At 36.1% G+C, this 21597-nt stretch overlaps 1 protein-coding gene across 29 annotated transcripts in view; it reads right to left on the bottom strand.

The window, feature by feature from the left end:
• The window catches only part of LOC135197228 (calcium/calmodulin-dependent protein kinase type II alpha chain-like), a 751907-nt gene that overhangs the window by 289216 nt on the left and 441094 nt on the right, over window positions 1-21597 (bottom strand). For all 29 annotated transcript variants that reach the window (XR_010310583.1, XM_064224289.1, XM_064224294.1 and 26 more), the window contains 2 exons: window positions 17520-17574; window positions 1649-1787 (listed from right to left, as the gene is read on the bottom strand). Coding sequence is in view for 28 of the 29 variants with exons in the window: in XM_064224289.1 (XP_064080359.1) it covers window positions 1649-1787; window positions 17520-17574 (194 nt within the window). In the remaining variant the exon portion in view is untranslated. The remainder of the gene's footprint in view (window positions 1-1648; window positions 1788-17519; window positions 17575-21597) is intronic.

Raw genomic sequence — 21597 nt, 5'->3', positions numbered from 1 at the left:
TACCAAACTGACACACCGAGACATATGAACAATCCAAAACATAACTTCCCAGGCGGAGGTCACAACTGTCATAGGGTAGCCAGGACTACGGTATTTCTACAGAATAGTTCCGCACGGACTGCAAGGAACATAACCGCGGATACGACATCCACTAGGGATTGGGGAATCCAATGTATTTCGCCGTGTTTAGTACTGGCCCCTGGGGGGTTAATTACAGTCGTCCGAATAAATATTACTTAAAATTCTTGTTCAGTAGGAAAAACCGCAACTGCCATAGTCTAGGCCGCCGCGGATAAGTACCCTAGATCTACCCAAGTCTGTTCACAGAGAAAGACGGCACCATTAAGTGGGTTGCATCGCGTCTTCTTCATAGCAGTCTTCATAATCAAATATTTACAGTAAAAAGATTCATTACATATAATCGTACCTAAATGATTATTTCAAGTAATTATTGGAGAACAAACGCATACACAAAGCTGATCTTTAAAGTGAACATTAATGATCGTCATGACAGAATATAAGGTTACCTAATTCTTGGGGATTGTCTACAAGATAAACGAATATTTCACTGAAATTAGTTAATCATAATAAATATCGATAAAATTCCTATTAAAATAGCCAAATCATAAAGAAAATGGTAACGAGAAATGGGGATATTTAAAATATCTTTATCGTTTTCTAGGAAACGAAGCAAACAAGGTGGTATCTGTAACAACGTCAATGACCCATGGGAGAGAGGCAAGTCTCTCTCTCTCCATTTTTTGGTGGCATTAAAATGCGTAACAATCCCAACTAACAATAGGAAAATTCCCGCGGGAAGAAAGTTTAAGGAGCTTTTGGGAATTGTTTCGGCATTCGCAAAGGCTCTGAATAAGAATGCCGCCGTCCGAATAACTATTTGAAAGGCGATTCAAAACCTAAAGTGTATTTCGAAAAAAAAAAAAAAAAAGTTTGAAAATGCTGCACAATCGGCAGTATTTATTTTCCTTCTCGAAATCTTGGTATACGCACATCTCTCAAGGTGAAAAAGGCATCCTCGCTGAGGTCAAAGGTCGGCTCAGCCGATAAGGCATCACAGAAAAATGAAAGTTTAACGGATCAGTCTCCTCAGATGATGAGAGGCTCGCTATTCACAAAACACGCAATTAAAATGTTCTATGGAACAACAGAAAAGAGTTGAAAGAGTTGAAGAATTCAGAATGACTACAGAGGGGCAAAGTGAAAAAAAAAATGTTCATTTTACAACATTCCACGTAAAAAGGCGGCAATGAAACCAATGAATAGGTTCATCATTTTGCGATTCTCTTTCATCCAGTCCTATACAATGTGACAATGACCATGACGGCACATTTTCAGCACGCAAATCGCATGCATATGTGATGAACCTTTTATTTGCTGACTTGTCATTCATTCATTATGTGATGCATTAGGCCTAATAGGCCTAAAGGCTCGCAATAACCACCTTGTATCACAAAGTTGACATCAGTACTCGACATGAACTTAACTTAACTTGGGTTGGGAAGGTTCGAGCCAGTTGCCCGGATGAGCGAAAGGAGAGAAAGGGCATAGGTTAGAGAGGGAGTGTGCTCACTCAACAACTTAACGAATTATTATCTTTTACATGCACAAATACGGAGATGAACCTTACCTTCAAATCTCTATGTACAATATTATTATGATGACAATGATTTACACTTTCTAAAATTTGCTGAATACAGTGCGATGCGTCGGCCTCGCTGTAGAATTCTCGGGCTACGATGTCTTCGAAAAGCTCGCCTCCTGTCACCCTGTGGACAAGGACATTCAAGTTGTCAGAGGAAAAAAAATCATTGCTTTATGTGCGTGCTTGCGCACACCTCATCAATACTCACGTGCAAAAGTCCACACACAAACAACACAAAACAAAACAAAGCCACACCAACACACACCACCTTAATATATTATAAATATATATATATTCTATATATATATTAGTATAATATCTATTCTAATATATAGATATATATATATATATATAATATAATATATATATTATATGTAAATAAAGGTTTTTGCCACGAAGGAAAAAAAATGAAAAGCGAGATAGCCAAGCACTTTTTATTTTTCAGTCTAGTTCGACCTGAGTAAAGGGTCGAACTAGACCGAAAGTGCTTGGCTATCTCGGTTTTCATTTTTTTTCCTTCGTGGCAAAAACTTTATTTATACATAGCATCACGTTTTATATACTTCGTGATAAAGTTATTCATATATATATATATATATATATATATATATATATATATATATATATACACATACACGTAAATACGTGTATATTTTACCTTTACTTCAAGAAAATTTAAAATAATCGCTCTCTCTCTCTCTCTCTCTCTCTCTCTCTCTCTCCTCTCTCTCTCTCTCATCTTGGTCGTGCAACAGCACACGTCTCGAACGAGATTCTTTCCGTCGAACGTCCCAACCCACCTGATTTGCAACGAACCCTCAGAACAATTTTTTTAGCCTAGAGAGCTGGAGTGTGTTTCGATATTAGCGATGATAATTTCAGAGCCGACTCAAATCTCTCATCAGAAGAGGATAAAGCGAAAACCTAAAGTTAACAAAGACACGAAAGCATTAATTAACCAAACGCCTGAATCACCCACGGCGATTCTGAGGGAGGAGGATCTGGTCTTTCTTTTATCTAGATTCCGGCAGTCATTAGTCAGGCTAAAAGCACTGAACGCATGCAAATATCTCTCATGTACAGCTTATTCAGACAATTCAATTACAAGTGGATAAATGGATACGTAGTACTGTTTTATGCGCTAACATATATACTCAATTGCTTTCACAGACGTAGCATACGTATATAAATATACACATAGTACCTACACACAAACACACATTGTACTAAGAAAATATTTGCAGGACGCGTCGCTGATAGTGAATGGATTTCAATTAAACAGGGAAGCAGAGGAGCTAATTACCTGCAGTGATAATAGTAATTTAGGTCATCTTAACTGAAGTTTATTCAGTTGACCCGTGGTGAGTGGCGCAGTTGGTTAAAAAAACAACATTCTACAAGTAACCAAGACAGTTTCATAGGTGACTGAACAGGAATCGAGAAATTTGAGCACCAATATATATATATATATATATATATATATATATATATATATATATATATATATATATATATATATATATAAGCGAATACCACAGGAAATGATAAGTCAGAGATCCAAGCGCTTTCGTTCCTTGACAATGTCTCAGTAAAGAAGAAAGCGGTTAGAATTCCTGGACGTAATTCATTTTCCTGTGGTATTCGCTTTATTTTAATGAAGTCCAACGGGTGCATCCTGCTGGGATTTTTTTAATCATAAATATAATATTATATAATATATATCTATATATATAATATCTGAAATATATATTATTATATTTGTCTATGTGTGTCAATATATCTTATATACTATATTATATATTATATATATAATAATATAATATCTAAATATATAAGCTATATGATACACATATATATATATATATATTATATCATAAGCTAAATAACAAACACCTAACTGCAGCTCTCTCTCTCTCTCTCTCTCTCTCTCTCTCTCTCTCTGTCACCTATGAAACTGTCTTGGTTACTTGTAGAACGTTGTTTTCTTAAGCAACTTCGCCACTCACCACGGGTCAACAGAATAAACTTCAGTTAAGATAACCTAAATTACTATTATCACTCCTTCTTCCCTGTTTAATTGAAATGCATTCACTTTAAACGAAGAGTCCAGCAAATATCTTCTTTGTATACAATACAGATTTTTTAATGTAATTAATTTAATGTCTCCTTTTCATAGCCATCAAAATGAACTGTTCTTCCACAAACGCAGACTACAATGAATAAAAGCAAAAAGGTTAAAAAGACTGCGCTTTTTATGATGTAAAAGTACATGGCACATAGTATGTACATGTATATAGTATTAAATATAACAATTCGGCAAATCTAAGTAAGAGGCCTCACAAAACTCAGGCCTTCTCACGTGCGAAGACACTATAGCTGGTTCACTTAATTAAGGTAGATCCTTGGGTGAGCCGTATGCCTACTAGACGTTTGTTTGGCGGCCGCTGATTGGCTGGAAGCTGCCTACCTCCCAATACCAGCCAATCAGCGGCCGCCAAACAAACGTCTCGTAAGCATAGGGCTCATTCAAGAATCTACCTTAAATGAATCAGCTATACGTATGTGAAACTGAAATGTGTTAACTTGGATGTGAAATTCCTCCGCCTTGATCAATTCATCACCATGAAGCCTCTGTCTTTATCTTAGCGTTGTATGAATACATGAACATGCATAATTACGCGTGTATAAAACAAAGAGAAATAGATACCCATCATTAAAAAAGCAATATTTTGAGCTCTTAAAAACCAAAATATAGCGATAACCCAAAAATATCTTCTGTCGCCATTGGAATGAAAAGATTCAACATAAATTTCAACCGCATTCACGGCCTCATTCAGTCTGATTGGTGATTCAAAGATATTAAATATGAGCGCTAAAACCTATTTCAGTGCCACGTAAAAACAAGTAAAAAAGCACCGATGTTTCTTCGGCGCAATCGATCTTTCTGTACAGCGTATAATGCCGTATGAAATCTTAGCCACGGCCCATAAAACTTTCAGCCACATCCCGGAGGTGGCCTGTGCTAAGGGTGCAGACGCACGATTATGGCTAACTTTAACCCTAAATAAAATAAAATAAAAACTACTGAGGCTAGAGGGCTACAATTTGGTATGCTTGAAGACAGGAAGTTGGATGATCAACACACCAATTTGCAGCCCTCTAGCCTCAGAAAACTAAAACCTATAAATAGGATGCCTCATCAGCATGAAAATTGAGGCCTTACGTATTCGGCTCCAATAAATTCTATTTTGGCTGCACTCGCCCGCCCCCTGGATATCGGTCAGTCTTGTCTTTTTAACATTTCTGTTTCGCTATCACCCTGCGAGCGACTTACGACATCTTCCGGCCTTCCTTTTCCAGCTTTCCCAACACCTTCGGGGGACTTTTCGTCTGCCTTGACGTTCCATGACATCTACATGGCCTGAATCCACCGTTCTGATCAAGCCTTTTCTCTATGCAATCCGTTTCAGCAACAAACATTCATTTCCAATTTTGGTTTCCAAGTCTTTCAGTCACTTGTACTTGACGTCATATTTCATGTTGAAATTACATTTAAAACAAGATAAGTTTTCACTGTCCTTCTGGGACATTCAGTGCCTATGCATGACTTCAATAAACATCTCTCGGTTCTTTCATGTATTCAAATTTTCAAGTCTACTGTAAATCTCTGAAAAATATATATAAAAATCCTTATATACATTCATGATATATTGTCATTACCTATTTTCTCGAATATTTATGAATAAATTAGTTGTATGTCTTCGTTATGAAATCCGCCATTTTTTTTTTACTATTTTTCTACGCTCAACACTAATCATTTACTTTCTCAAGCAAAGTTTGTCTCGGTCTTTGCCAATATCATCTGTCCTCCTCCGAGCACAATCTTCTGCGTTCGTTGACTCAACGGAACTCGCTGCCCAAACGACTTTGTTCCTTCCTGCCTTCCATGCCCCTGCCATTGTGCCGTGTCATCCAAGTGCTGGAATTTTATGAAAGCCTTCGACACAATCTCACGCTTTCAAAATTTCTCATCAAAATAATGCCATTTTCTACTCGTCTAGCGGCGTCACAAAAGGCACAAGGCAATAACATTCCTCTACACAGTCATTTGAGGAATTAAACTACCCAGCGTGTTATTATCAATTTTCCGGAAGATCATAGGAATAAGAAAGGTTCAAGACACTGAGACCACATGGATAAGGCCCCGTCGTGTTTCACGTTGAATTTTATAACTATTACTTCGACGATTTCTGTTTTACGTTTCTCTCTGGATAAAGGTCCCTCAAATGGCAGCAAGGGTCCTTTATTTCAAGGACCTTGACGGCAACAGTGCTCGCGTATTACTCCGCACATACGCCTATACTTACACAAAACAGAACTTCGCACTACCTAAAATCATACTCGTATGTACAAATTAAATAGTGAGACAAACAACGTACGAAGTCCTTCCATTTAATATCTACACTGATTGCAAATGGGAAGTTTTCTGTAACTTATACTTCTCCAGAAATTTGTTAATAGAGAGAGAGAGAGAGAGATAGCGAGCAGAGAGAGAAGAGGAGAGAAGAGAGAGAGAGAGAGAGAGAGAGAGAGAGAGAGAGAGAGAGGAGAGAGAGAAATGCGGCTGGGGAATGAGACCTATCATGCACTGCTCAAGAAGGGACGGAAGAGGAGAAAAGTCTGAGGCAGTAATAATTGGGAGTCCGCCCCCCCCAGCCAAGGGTCCCCACTCCCAGTCCCACTCCCAGAACGGAAGAACATTTGAATGGTTTTCTAAAGGAAGAAAAGAATGGAAGATGGAGAAGTTCTAAGAACTCCCGCTGACTGGCAGGAAATGACCGATTTCAGAGAACGGGGGAAAAGATTCTGCAAGTTTTCCGAAAAACAATCAGCATCTCGGTGATTAATATGAAGGAGAAGGGGTCGTAAGATTTTCTTTCTTTTTCCGCCTCTGCCTCACCATCCTCCCCAATCGAAGATACTTTTGTTACGACAGGAACGTAATAACTTTTTGTGAGACGCCAAACCAAACATCTAAATACACAGACAAGACTGTATATCAAGCAAGAGTACAAGAATAGGATAAACTGGTCAACAACTTGAGGGATTGCAGCAGACTAATTGAATTTATCTACCTGTCACTGACATATACCATTCTATCTCTTTAAACGCCATACGGCAATATGACGTTGTATCATTTAACAGCAGCGGTCAATCGCACAAAAAACATACGAAGGAAAATGTCTATTATGACTCGTCCTTTGATGAGTTAGTTTGAAACTTTCTGTTTTTAAATGAGCAAGTTGGCTGAGAATTTAATTGCATTTCTACATAAGAGTTATAGACGTGAAATTCTTACTACGAAACTTTCCTTGGAGACTAACAATGACAATGAAACTGTCCTTCAAATAAAGACACAGTTTTTACTTCTTTCACTGCGAGAGAACCGTTTGGCAGTAAATTCTACACACAGAGGAACATCTCAGAATAAAATCCTCACAGGTGCAAATAAGGGGAAAACAGAAGGGGAGAAAATAACAAAGGGAAGAAGATACATGAATGCAGATCAGTCCCAATCTAAATTATATCGTTTACATACATTACTTCGCAAGACTGGAGGCTGCAAATCATTCGAAATATTGACTTCTCCCTTGAAGAGGCTGGGATGCTTAAGCTGGTGGGTTCTTTGCTATAGTTATTATGTAAATAAACATCATATTTGAAAATTAAAGCTGGAAATCTCCGCAGTTAGGTGTAATCGGTTGCTTATTCTCAAAGAGTCCTTATAACAAAGTTTCCAAAATTCGGCGATACCTTATAAGGTCAACAGTAAGAACCCATTGTCTTAGAACCTGACTATTCTGGCTTTCGTGTGATTATATTAATCTTTTCGTTCATTCATCTTTCATTGACTATTTTACTGTTTCTCCCGTTTCATAAAAGGATCTCTATTCTGCAAGACTGCTTTGCATATTAATGGCCCCCTTGGTTTGTTCGATATGAACATTTGCATATTCTGAATACTAATCATAATAATTTCGGCCTTATATCAAGCCACCATTCGAGACACCGTATATGATTCGATGTAGGTGGACCAGGAACCCATCCAAAATCACCTTTCCTGAAACACCAAATTATTCAGTAAGGGCACAGGAGTTAAACCTGGATTCTAAAATTGATTTGGTAAACAGCAGCATCATCCTCTGCTGACATTTCCAGTTTGGGATGTGACCTCAACTTGATCACATACAAATGCGACTGTTATTTGAACTACCGTTCTTATCACAATTCGGAATTCTAAACTTCATGTTAAGGTGTAATACGCGTCTTCATCATTTATCAAAGAACATATTATAAAACGCGTCACTATCAAACATATTCTAAGTTTAGGCATTGGACGGAATTAGAAGAAAACTGATATTCGAACATCCTCAAAAGACTGAAAAATTGTTCTGAAACGTCAAAATGCTACCAATCAACTCTGAACATTTTTGGAGTTGCTCATTTATGAAAGACACAGAAAACGGAAATATTTTCAATTTCCAAAAGTCAACTCTACCTCACTCTGGACAATTATTATAATTTGTTCAAGTTACCTAAACAAGACAGTTAAAAGAGAGAGAGAGAGAGAGAGAGAGAGAGAGAGAGAGAGAGAGAGAGAGAGAGAGAGAGAGAGAGTTGTACTCTACGCATCGAGTCCTGCAACCTGATCGGAAACCAATACCTTGGAAAATTCTACTCGTGAATTCCTTGGTGATTAAGAGGAACAAGTAAGATGAGTCATACAGTTATCTCAGCAATGACAAAAGTTTGCTAATAGATAAATGACACAGTCTGCTTACCATCAACTATGATAGTCTCACACACACACGTATATATATATATATATATATATATATATATATATATATATATATATATATATATATAATATATATATATATATATATATAAGCGAACACCACATTTTCCCTGGTTGTTTGTTTATTTGTTTTTTTAGTGTCTATGGTGTTTTTACGTTGCGTGGAACCAGTGGTTATTCAGCGACGGGACCAACGGCTTTACGTGACTTCCGAACCACGTCGAGAGTGAACTGCTATCACCAGAAACACATATCCCTAACCCCTCAATGGAATGCCCGAGAATCGAACTCGCGGCCACCGAGGTGGCAGGTCACAGATTTTCCAGAGGTATTTGCTTATATACCGAGGTCACATTGTATCTACTGTGATTTCTAAGCATGCATGCACACACACGCATATATATATATATATATATATATATATATATATATATATATTATATATATTATATATATTACATTTATTCCTCCAGATGACACCAATAATTTTCCTCAAGTTTAACTTCAATGTCCAATATTTCTTTGTGAAACGAAAGCATTTCGTTCCACTGTCAGTTATTTTCCAGTTCGACGCATACGGCACTATAATCTATCTTAATTAATCTTGCAAAAACAAGATCTCTATTCTAGTTAATTCATTTCTGGATTCATACTTTTCCTTGAATCGAGATAAGCAATTCGACCAACTGCAACTGAGCTGCATAAGTGTTAGACGGACGGAGTAATAAAGGAAAGGTTTTCGGGAACAGATTCAGGTAGTATTCAGAAATGAATACCCGGATTGTAGAAATTAGGGGGCAGGTCGAAAATGGAATTTGGTCTTGACCATTTTAAAACCGGGTTTCTCAAATTGCGATACCGGGCGTTAAATGATAGCTACAAAGAGCGTCATTCGTTATATAACTAGACCGAAAGTGCTTGCCTATCTCGCTTTTCATTTTTCCTTAGTGGCAAAAACCTTTATATATATATATATATATATATATATTATATATATATATATATATATATATATATATGTGTGTGTGTGTGTGTGTGATATGTACATTTACAAAATCCTTTGGCCTGTAAGAAACGCGATAAATGCAGAGAACTGGAGTCCCCCAGCGCAAATCTGTTTTCACGCACAAATTGTAGGAATTTGATATTTATATGCTACGTTATCTGAGCGAGAGCAAGTTTCGTATTACACTGTCCACTAATTTTACCCTTAAGGAACGACCTGTCTCCGCCTCTCTGATCTATTTAGAGCGCTTATAAAAACACGTACGTGAATGTTCTATTAATCGACGCCACAGCTTCAAAAACTGCATACAATGACATTGTACGAATACTGGACTTTATCAACATTTATTGCATTAGATGTTATGATTTTTTTTCGGGTTCAAATAGAACGTTAACCGTCATGAGGCTAATGATACAAAAGAGCCAGGCAACTTCGTTCAGATTCATCTAAAAGAAGTCAATAATCAGATGGCAAAGTTAATGGCTCAGAAGAAATGACCTTTCTGAAACTGCAAAGTTCTTGGAATATTTCTCTACTGGAAAATTAAATATACCTTATTTTGACCCGTATGATATAATATTCATAAAGTTTACTAGTAACTCCACAGTTTTTATAGATCACACAGAATAAGTTGCGTTTATGTCAGAATGTAATAGAGGAGATTTCCCAAACAACGTCATTCGATTTTCGCGTTGTCGGTGCATGGCAAGCAATAGTAGTAAAAACCTATTCTAGCTTTAATCGACATTCTAATATTTTTAGTGTTTATCAATGCTTACACTTTCTTGTTCTTTAAAATAGGCAATTTACAAATGCCATCAATGGGAAGTTCTTACAATGTTAACCTTTTTTTTTACGCATTTTACGTTGCTTAAAACATGAAATTAAGAATCCAATCTTTGAAGAAAATAATGTTTTTAAAAAAAAAGACAAACGGCACCAATAAAGAACGAAAAGGAATACCCGAGCTATCAAAATCTGAAGACCGTAACAAGTAAAAAAACAATATTTTAAAACCCTGACTGACATAAACCTTGCCGAATTATCAAACGTTTGACAAGAACGATGATCTAACAGCCACGGCAGAAAAAGATGCACTAATAAAGTGACGAAAGAGCTAGTGAAAACTGACCCTAGATTGCTGATGGAAGAAGTGTGATTTGGATTATGCAGACCTGCTAGTTATTATCATTTCGTGGGGATCGCATAGGGTCACCTCTCGGCTTTGAATTGTAATTGTGATTCGAGTCTAAATACTTGTCACTGAAGATATCTGTCTATGACACGATAACGAAATCACGCATATCTTCCAAGACACTAAAAATCTGACAGTTCCAGAACTTTTCTTTTTATAATCATCACTTCTCACTTGCACTTCACCCCTTACAGAGAAGAATGGACCATACTCAATTGAGAAATATTTATGTCCTTAACGTTTGCATGGTTGTTCAAGAAAAAATATATAATTTCGAGGACTTCATAACAACATCTATTGCCAAGTAAGCTTTAAAAAGAAGAATGAGTCATGCCCACTATTATGATAGTACTATTAAATTACCAGTCTATGCGCGTATAAAATTTATGCTGGCGCAAGTGCTGCACTCACGCTATCAATTTTACGGTGAGGAAGTGCATATAGCCACTGGAACCAAGTTTCAAGCATCGCTCTTCCTAGAAACGTTACCAGTTCCATGACTGTTCCCGAAGTCTCTCTCTCTCTCCCCAGATTTCCCAGAAGCTTAAAAGATTCTAAAAGGGACGAGGCAACGTCTTTGAGGAAAGAGCATCTCGCCCCGGATTCTGTGAACTGCAAAGGGCACCTCACATCCGCACCAGGGCAAATTTACCTTCCAGTTCGGTTCAGGGAAAAGCAACAAATTTCATCCTACATTTCATTAGCACTTATCACTTCTCGAGGGCTCCTTCGTTTACTTATCATCCCCAAAGGCTTCCAGAGGTCAAAGGTCATCCGCCAGGGGAGCAAGGTTCATAAGTATAAAATGATGAATTAAGTCTCTCTCTCTCTCTCTCTCTCTCTCTCTCTCTCTCTCTCTCTCTCTCTCTCTCTCTATGCAAATTAGTACACAGAACTAATAATTTCAACTTTTATGGGTTCGAACATTCATTGTTATTTGCCTCTCACATATTGACTTATGATTAAGTTCTCCTTCCAATCTGATTCAATATATGACTATTCCCTTTTTATTCATATTTTAATGTTGTTCCACATGCATAGTACCGCCATTTCAATACAGTGAAATGAATCAAGTAAATTTTGTAAAACAAAATGCGTCACTTGACAATGGCATTAGTCTCCCTGATAAGCCCCGTCAGTCTAACCAGGTTCAGCGAGATGAATGTATTGGAAAGTACGTAGTAGTAGAGTTATTGTACATCCTGGAATGTACCTAGTTAATGAAAAAAGAACTGTATTCGTGTGGAATGAGTTTCACATGAAATATTTCACGAAAAAGAACTATAAAGGCAAAACCACAGTATGTATCTCTAAATACACACGAACACACGCGCACTAAAATATATATATGTATATATATATATTATATGCATGTGTGTGTGTTAATATCACAGGAAAAATAATAGGCAGAAATTCGTAGCAGAGTGCTTTCGTTCTTTAATAAGACATCGACGGTACGAATTTCTGCCTATTATTTGTCCTGTGGTATTCGCTTATATCACGAAGTCACGTGCATCTACTGTTTTTTTTTTAAGCATGCATGCATGCATGCTGCATGCATATATATATATATACATATAGATATATATATATATATATATATATATATATATATATATATATATATATATATATATCATATATATATATCTATATATCTATATATATATATATATATATATATATAATATATATATATATATATCTATATATATATCTATATATATATATATATATCTATATATATATATATCTATATATATATATATATATATTATATATATATATATATATATATATTTATATCATTTATATTTGATTGTGCGCGTGTGTTGTGTGTACTTAAAGAGTTACATACTTTTGGTGTTTGCCATATTATTATTTTTTTCCGTGAAATATTTCATGTGTATGTGTTTGTGTATACATTTATACTGTCAGAATTAAATTCTATAATTCCTCAAGTCCTACCCTAAGTTAGTACTGGAAATTTAAGTGTAGTGATTTCTTTTTCCGTAAATGCAACGCTCTGATTTTTCAAGAGCAAAGGACAACGAGATGGGCAGCCAGCTGCTCTTTCCTAACCCAGATTCGAGCAGAAAAATGAACAGGGAAAAAAAAAAGGGAAGTAAGGAAGGACCGGGTTTAAATATGAAGGAGATGACAGATATGTCACTTGGAGGAAGAAAGCTGATAGTCAAAAAAAAATTAAACGTTGGGAGACGGCAAATCTTCCCTAGGGTTGCTCAATCAAACTGGCTACCAACACAGAAAAAAAAGTCAATGCCTAGGTCAGGATTCCTACCCAAATCTAGACACTTATTGGCACTTGCGAGGACACCTTAACACTAATATTTTCGTATAAATCCACTCATGACTTTTTTTCTGTAATCCTGATAAGAGATTCAGACAAGCCTAACATTTCCGGAGATCATTATTATCAAGGTCTAGAGAGTATAGATCTTCCCAAGGCAATATTTAAATTGTAGATATATCTACTGAGGAACAAAATCGCCCACAAACTTGTAAATGTCAAGATGTAAACTTCATCTATGTAAAGTTTGCGTTAGGAAACAAAATTTCTTTATGCAAAGTTTACGAGAGGGGAAAGTTCTCTATGTTATAAGTTCACATGTACACAGATTTACATCCTACACGGAAAGTTTACATGAGGAAGCAGTTTCTCTATATACGAAAAAAAAAAATCACTTCAAGTTTTGGATGTTAAGAAGCCAAGTTCTGCTAAGTAAAGTTTATTTCCGTTACGGCCAGAGAATCAGGAGGTTAACGATACCTGTCATTTAAACTAAATAAGAACACGCCAGTGCTTACGAAATAAGGCTACGACGATGACGATGGAGAAAACGCAAAACTTAATTTCCATTTAAAATCAATAACTCGCAACTCAACGAAGAAATTTATTGCTGAGTTAGGGAAAAACGGGTTTATCAGTTGCTTAGGACTATAAATAGTACATTATAATGGCAGAAAATACATACTCCCAATTTCGTGCAAGAGGAAGTACAATGTGTGTGTGTGAGAGAGAGAGAGAGAGAGAGAGAGAGAGAGAGGATGATCAGTGAATTTCCTGACTATGGACGGTATATATGTGAGGAAGAGAATAACAATATTATTATTATTGAACTAAGGAACCCCTGTAACTAGGCTATAATATTGACGATGAAAAGCCCCAGTAGTGTTAAAAATATATTGTTTGTCCAAGGTTAAAAATGATAGGAGAGACTTTCGGATACTGCTTCGTATCCCCTCTTCAGTAGGACTGAGTAGGGCTACGGAGCAGTATCCAAAAGAGCTCCTAGTCATTTTTAACCTTGTACAAAAAATATATTTCTAACATTGCTGTGGCTTTTCATCGTCAATATTACAACCTAGTTCAGTTCCTTAGTTCAATAACGATAATATCGTCATTCTCTTATAATTATTATAATTATGAAAATGTGCCAAAAGTATTATTATTGACAATGAACAAATACTCATCTGGAGCAAGTCTACGTACTACTGATTTGAAAGGCAAGTTTCCCCAGCATATTCTACAAAGAAAAAATAACACATGTTTACTCAAGCAGCAACCTTTCATATAACAAAATAAGGTATGTGGAAGAAATAAAAAAAGGAGTAATATTCAAATCAAGAACAATTAATACAGATAAATGGCTTCTGCAAAAGCAACGATTTTAATCTGTAGTTCAGACCTGATACCATAAATTCACTTGTACTTATAAAACCAATCGCTGCATATCTGAATAAAAGAGAGAAACATCGATAACCAAACACAAACCTCTCAATGTATATATAGACAACCATATTATACATATATATATATATATATATATATATATATATATATATATATATATATGGTTTTCTATATATGTATTGAGAGGTTTGTGTTTGGTTATCGACGTTTCTCTCTTTTATTCAGATATGCAGCGATTGGTTTTATAAGTACAAGTCAGTTTATGGTATCAGGTCTGAACTACAGAATAAAATCGTTGTTTTTGCAGAAGCCATTTATCTGTATTAATTGTTCTTGATTTGAATATTACTCATATATATATATACATATATTATATATATATATGTGTGTGTGTGTGTGTGTGTGTGTGTGTGTGTGTGTGTGTGTGTGTGTGTGTGTGGACTACATATTATCCACACGAATCACTTCATAGACGAAGACAGAATTCGCGCCACCCACCATCCTTCCTATTCTCTCTTCCTGGACTTTATGTTCTTCTGCTCCAACATTTCTTGCACTCAAACTAGTTAGTACCTCTTCGGTCTCCCATTACTTCCACATATATACTTACTTCATTCTTTCCTCGTGAACAAACAATCTCCAAGCACTCTGATCCATCTTTTCCTTAATACTACCATTTCTTCTTGTGATATATCTGCATATATGTATCAATCTTTTAAAGCTCACTACTCAATACTATACAGACAAATCGTCTCGGCAGCTTTACCCTAATTTCTCTCACTTGGATTCAACATACAAAACTCGGTTCAACATCCCTTCATGAATCCTTAAGACTGTTTCCATAGATAATCTCCATTTCAAACATTTTGCAGACAACCTATTATCTTCGCCCTATAGTGTATCATCAATCGATATAATTGCTTCCGAATAAACACATAAATCAACTGCTCGCTTTCCTCTACCATCCTTACTCCATTCCTTACTCCACTTTCTGGCTTCCTTACCATCATAACTATACTCTTGCTAAAAGATCTCATACTTATATACATAAATACACACAAACCTACATATCAAATGTATCTGACTCTGGCAACGTTTGCAAATGGATAAGTGTCATATCTCCTGCAGGTCCCGAGCACTCATAGTCTTTTACCACAATGGAAGAAGAGGGGCGGGGGACATTCCCCATACAGGATGCCAGGCTTTCAAAGTTTCTATAAAAGCAAAAGCACGATTTTAAAATATGTTTGTAAATGACGAAAGAACGCGGTAGAGTGCGGTTCTAACTCACTAATGGCGAAGGCACATCAATTCAAAAACCTATAATGGCTGTAGAAACCATTCGTCGCCAAGGACAAATCAACATTTTCCGAACACATCCCGTGTTTCGTAATTTCGCTCCCACGGGATACAGACAAAAACACGCACGGACAAACAAGACGACTGGAGAAAAGTTTTTTGTTTTCACTTTACGGCTTCCAAGTCCTTTCATATTGTCACCACGCACCCACAGAAACAAACACCATCGACCTATTTACGTTAGTATACATGCTCATGTTTGAGCGAATGAATAACTCACACAATTTTACACTTACGCCCGAAAGCTTAAAATCGGCTTTAACCAGCCAGAAAGAAATACCTTCAAGTATATATTTGCAAGAGTGAAACATTGCATTACAATATTATGCTAGCATGAAGAAGATAGAAGAATTTTCCAATTCGTAAAGTAAGGAAGGTATCCGCTTCTCCTTATGATGTTGGGACTCCGTCAGAGCGAGCAAGTTCCACGACTTCAGATTTCATTTTAGCAAGTGACTGTCCCTCTTCAGCTCAGATTAAATTGGCAACTTTTTCGAACACTATAAGCTTATCAACTACAAAGAGAAGTAAAGGATGCTCCTTCCCTTTCATTTTGAAATTCTTCAGAATGAAAAAGCGAAAGGAAAAAACAAAAGCAGTCCAAAAATAGAGCAACGACCTAACGAACGGGATAACGAACCAGAGCGGAACTGCCAGAAAAAGACATCGCTGAAAAAAAAGGCTCTCCGGACCTTCATCGTGGAAAGAAGAGGAATATGAAAACACCATCATAAAGAGCGGCCGATACGAGCTTCTTTCCTCACGTTGCAGTCGTTAGTTTATTTTTTCCCCTGCTCCTTGCTCCTGCTCTCCTTGTTACGAGCGACTGTCTCGGGTTACCGGGACTGCCGCGAGGGACGAGCTCTGACCTCGTTTCCAGAGACGCGTATCGGATAATGGCATCATTAGCGCGATTCTATGGAAGCTCGCATGCTGCCTGCTGATTCGTACCAGTTGGCGGGTGTCATTATTCCTGTTGAGAACTGCTTTGTACACCAAGAGCGTATCTAGAGTCACAAGGCTCATTCATCCTTTACCCATCTGTATTCTTCTCGTCGCTGACACCTCACGATGATCTAATTAAGAATCGTCGCGAATTGCTGATGACTATACAGGTAGCAGAGTATTTCTTTGATTCTTCCTAATCACATCTAATCATCCGAAAAGGACTTTGTCTCGTCACTCATTACTTAGGGGCGCCGACCTTTCCTGTCATTTGCCACCCCGTAAGAGGATACAATATTTATATTCCCGTTGGGACCAACCTTTTACTTTATATACTCTCGGTTTTCATCGACTATATATGAGTATATATCAGATAAGATAATACTAAAATCTTTCAAATGCGGGGATTACCTATGATACATTATGAATGCCAGGAAACCTGGCAGTTCTAATCATCAAATACTGATGAATTTTGGCTGAAGACATAGCTACATGAAGTTATATCTTCAATGCACCGCTTCCCTTCAGTTTCCATTGTTTTCATTTATCTGGAGTAACAGGTTTCCCTTGATGACTCGGAAATAACCCATGACGGTGACGACTCAACGTCCAGTACAAATTTCCGACAAACGACGTGATCTAAACGGTCACCCTTTCACTGGCACATTATTATTCACATTGTACTGTATAATCCTTACAGACCAATATCTCTCTCTCTCTCTCTCTCTCTCTTACAAATAACACTTGGAATAAAAGGACAAATGTTATACTCACAAGTCGAAAACCAGGTAATGGAAAGATTCTTCTTGTATACTATCGTGAAGTCGAACTGGAAAAGAGAGAAATACAATATCAGTAAATTAACTCTATTAACAAACACGGTATCGTGCATAAACTTACGAAATAAAGGGGAAATAAAATACATTTCAAAATGCACAATACACAGAAAGGAGGACATCACCACGGAGATTACAGCAATATCAGAATGATTCGTATCAGGTGTTGTTATCACGAGGCCCAACGACGTTGGCAGCCTCGTTAAAACAATGCTAGAGGTTATTCTGTGTAACTGTCAGTCTGCGCAGCTTCGCTGGAAGCTAAACCATTTGGATAAACTCGCTCAAGTTATACTTTGTAGTTGGGATTAATATACCACCACGCGCCTCTGCACGAACATGGTTTATATATATATATATATATATATATATATATATATATATATATATATATATATATGCTTAGTAAAGACGAAAGAGCTTGGATTTCTGACTATCATTTCCTGTGGTATCGCTATATATATCTATATATCTATATATATATTATATATATTACTATATATATATATATAATGATATAATATAATATACAATTATATACATATATAGATATAAATATATATACATATATATATATGATATATAAATATATATATATATATATATAAATAATAGGTTATTATATATTCATATATTCTGGAGTCCCAGGGAGACAGCGGTGTAAGAAGCATGCTTTCTTTATGTGAGAAAAGTTTCATGTTGCTTCAACACATCATCAGTCGGGCCCTAAGTGTTGTCTGGGCACATACGAATTGTTGTGGTCACTTTGCTCTTTTCCTTTCCTTGAGTAGGTAGCCTTCCTCACTTACTCATGTTTTGTTTTTATTTTAACGTTTTAAATTATTTTTAGCTTATTTTTTTGGTAATAATTTATGCTTTTAACTTGTAATTTGGTATGAAACAATAACTTTTTTTAATTATTGCAGACTGATGATGTGTTGAAGTAACACGAAACGTTTCTTACATAAATAAAGCATGTTCCTTAGACTGCTGTCTTCCTGGGACTCCTGAATGTTTTATCAACGATCTTCCTGATTATATATATATATATATATATATATATATATATATATATATATATATATATATATTCATCATCAAGAAAAAGAGCTTAAATAGTGCACCTTTAGGTTTTCTAAAGCCATTTTGATAACTGAATACGCAACCCAATGAGCAAAGAAAACAAAAAAACCGTACAAAACAAAATGGTACTTGATTAAAGGTGCTCCTTTAATACCTCCCATCAGGTTAGTTCCAAAGAGATACCTTCAACAAAGTGAAATTCAACTTCCCTTCCCTAAACACCCCCTAAAGACACCCCCAGGAAAACCACGGCTCCTTTATCCCATCCAGCAGTCTAATGGTCCGAGGCAAATTGAATCCCTTAGATCTACCGTACGACCTTTTTATTCGATAAATCCCCAGAAAGGATTTCTTCGTCCTTTTTGCGATGGAGTCAAATTTCCTTCCCTCTTTTGCCATCCCATCAAAAGGATTCGCTCCTCTTACGACCGCTCCTATTAATAACGCGCCTTCAATTTGCTCAGATATCATATCGTTTGGGTAAAGAAAGGAAAAAAAATTATTTTTTCTTCGGGTAACATTCGATGTCTAGTGCCCATTTGCTCATGATTCATGGGCTAAAATCATATAAAAGTAGCAGAAAGAGAGAGAGAGAGAGAGAGAGAGAGAGAGAGAGAGAGAGAGAGAGAGAGAGAGAGAGAGGATAATTACATTTCAGTTACTATCTCCTGGAAAAATAGAAATGACATTTTTTCTCTAAAAAAGCATTTAAGGTATCGGCATTTGCACGCAAACAAAAATATGATTCATAGACATAATATTATGACCTAACAACTATCTTATTTGTACAAGTAAATCAACTTTATCATGTGGGGAAAAAATAAATAAAACGTCCACGTTTCATTACAGTAATACCATGAAAATGCATAACCATAATTTTCTCCATAGATGTTGTTCTGTTTAACGATACTCTATATGGGGATTTGAAGAACAAAGGGTGGCGAGGAAGTTCGAAATTTTACGATACTTCACGGAGGTTGGTGTTTGAACTGCTTAGAGAAAACATGATAAACTGCATATATAAAAGTAATATTATGACAAACATAATACAATTAATTCCATAACAATACACAGAAGGCATCACGAACTTGACAAACATAATAAAGGCATGCTGCTGATAGACTGTTGTATTCCGACGTATCGTCCACTTACAATCAACATTACATTCTCCAGCCGAGTCAAGACTTCTGACATACATACATACAACATTTCACTCCTTAGCCAACCTGGGAATTCATCGTTATCAAGCCAGCAGGGAAAAAAAAAAGTTCTGTTTTTCTCCTAAAAACGGAGGTCTTTTATGTAAGTTTAATTCTTTACTTTTATGTATGGAACGAAATGCGCTCATTAACATATGCAAGACTAAAAATGAGCAATACTTAACACTTGTAAAGGGCCAACATTTTAAGTTAAATTGGTGTTGATGATGCCGTATTTTACTTGGATAATTGAAAACGTGTATAAATGATCAAAGAAATGTGCAATGACAAATTTTAAAGTATGTCAATGTGTATTTTATCTAAAATAAAAACCAAAGGTCTTCACATATGGAAATCTCTTCCAGACCGAGGGTTTGCATTCGTGTAGGAACGAATGGATAATAATACTAACAATAGTGTGTTTTATGACTTGAAGAATTGCACATGTAATACACTGCGTTGTTATGACCAAGCAAACACATTTTCTTAGTAGTATTCTCCTTACATTTTCTTTGTCTATTTAGTAATGCGTAAATTTCTTTTTTTCTTTTTTTAATACGCGAGATTTTTTTTTCTATATTTCCCTTTACTCTTACTTCTTCGTAATGAGCTCCATATTCTTTGTAAGCTTGAATTTCAAGGAAATGGCCCTGTGGGCTTCTTCCAGACTTATTCGGTTCATCTTCTGAATAATAACAATTATAATAATTTTATGAATCACGGATAAAAACTTTAAAGTTTGAGAAATCACAAATAAACCTTTAAGGATTTTTGGAACAGCTCACAAAGCTGTAAAGATCGCCTATGCGCAAACACAAAGTGCAAGAATCTTATCATTAAAGGATCACAAACATATAGATGCAAACATTCAAACTTTTTACGTGGGTTACACACATGAAAAGAATTCTTCCATTCCATAACAGCGGTAAAAACAAACATCAATCTCATACAACGACCACCCAAGCTCTTATTCCATCTCATCGAGACTGAAAATAGTCAAAGCTTCATTAACTCATTCCTTATAATTTTTTTTTTTAGCATTTAGAAGTTTTAAAATATTCTTGCAAAGTCAACATTCCATTTCCACTAAAATGAGTCTTACCGTCATGGTAACAAGGTACGGTACTTTAGGACAGATTCTAAAATATACCTTAATCTATATATATAATATATATATATATATATATATATATATATATATGTGTGTGTGTGTGTGTGTGGTGTGTGTGTGTATGCAAATATATATAATATATAAATTACAAAATGAAAGACTTGAGCATTATTTAGAATTAAGAAAATATTTAGAAAAAATAAATCTATGGTACCTGAGAGAGAGAGAGAGAGAGAGAGAAGAGAGAGGAGGAGAGAGAGAAAGATAGAGAGAGAGAGAGAGAGAGAGAGAGAGAGAGAGAGAGAGAGAGAGAGAGAGCTATTTCCTTCATGAATGGAAGTAACAAAACTGATATAAAAAATAAAAATCGATCCACTACCGGAAAGGAAAGAAAATCTTCCTCATCTTTTCTTGATGCACTTCAGCAACGCATCATTCCGAGGACATAGTACATCCCTCTACTTAAGGGAAGAAAATCTATCGCATTGCTGTTTAAAAACGGCTACTTAATCTCATATTCCACGGACGAAAATCCATCAAGATATCCCCGACGTTAAGTTTGTTTGTTTGGTGCTTTTACGTTGCATGGAACCAGTGGTTATTCAGCAACGGGACCAACGGCT

Source organism: Macrobrachium nipponense, chromosome 18 (genome assembly GCF_015104395.2).
Source record: "Macrobrachium nipponense isolate FS-2020 chromosome 18, ASM1510439v2, whole genome shotgun sequence".
Classification (NCBI taxonomy): domain Eukaryota; kingdom Metazoa; phylum Arthropoda; class Malacostraca; order Decapoda; family Palaemonidae; genus Macrobrachium; species Macrobrachium nipponense.
Note: the sequence above shows the minus strand (reverse complement) of the source record. Positions and strands in the feature narration are given on the sequence as shown.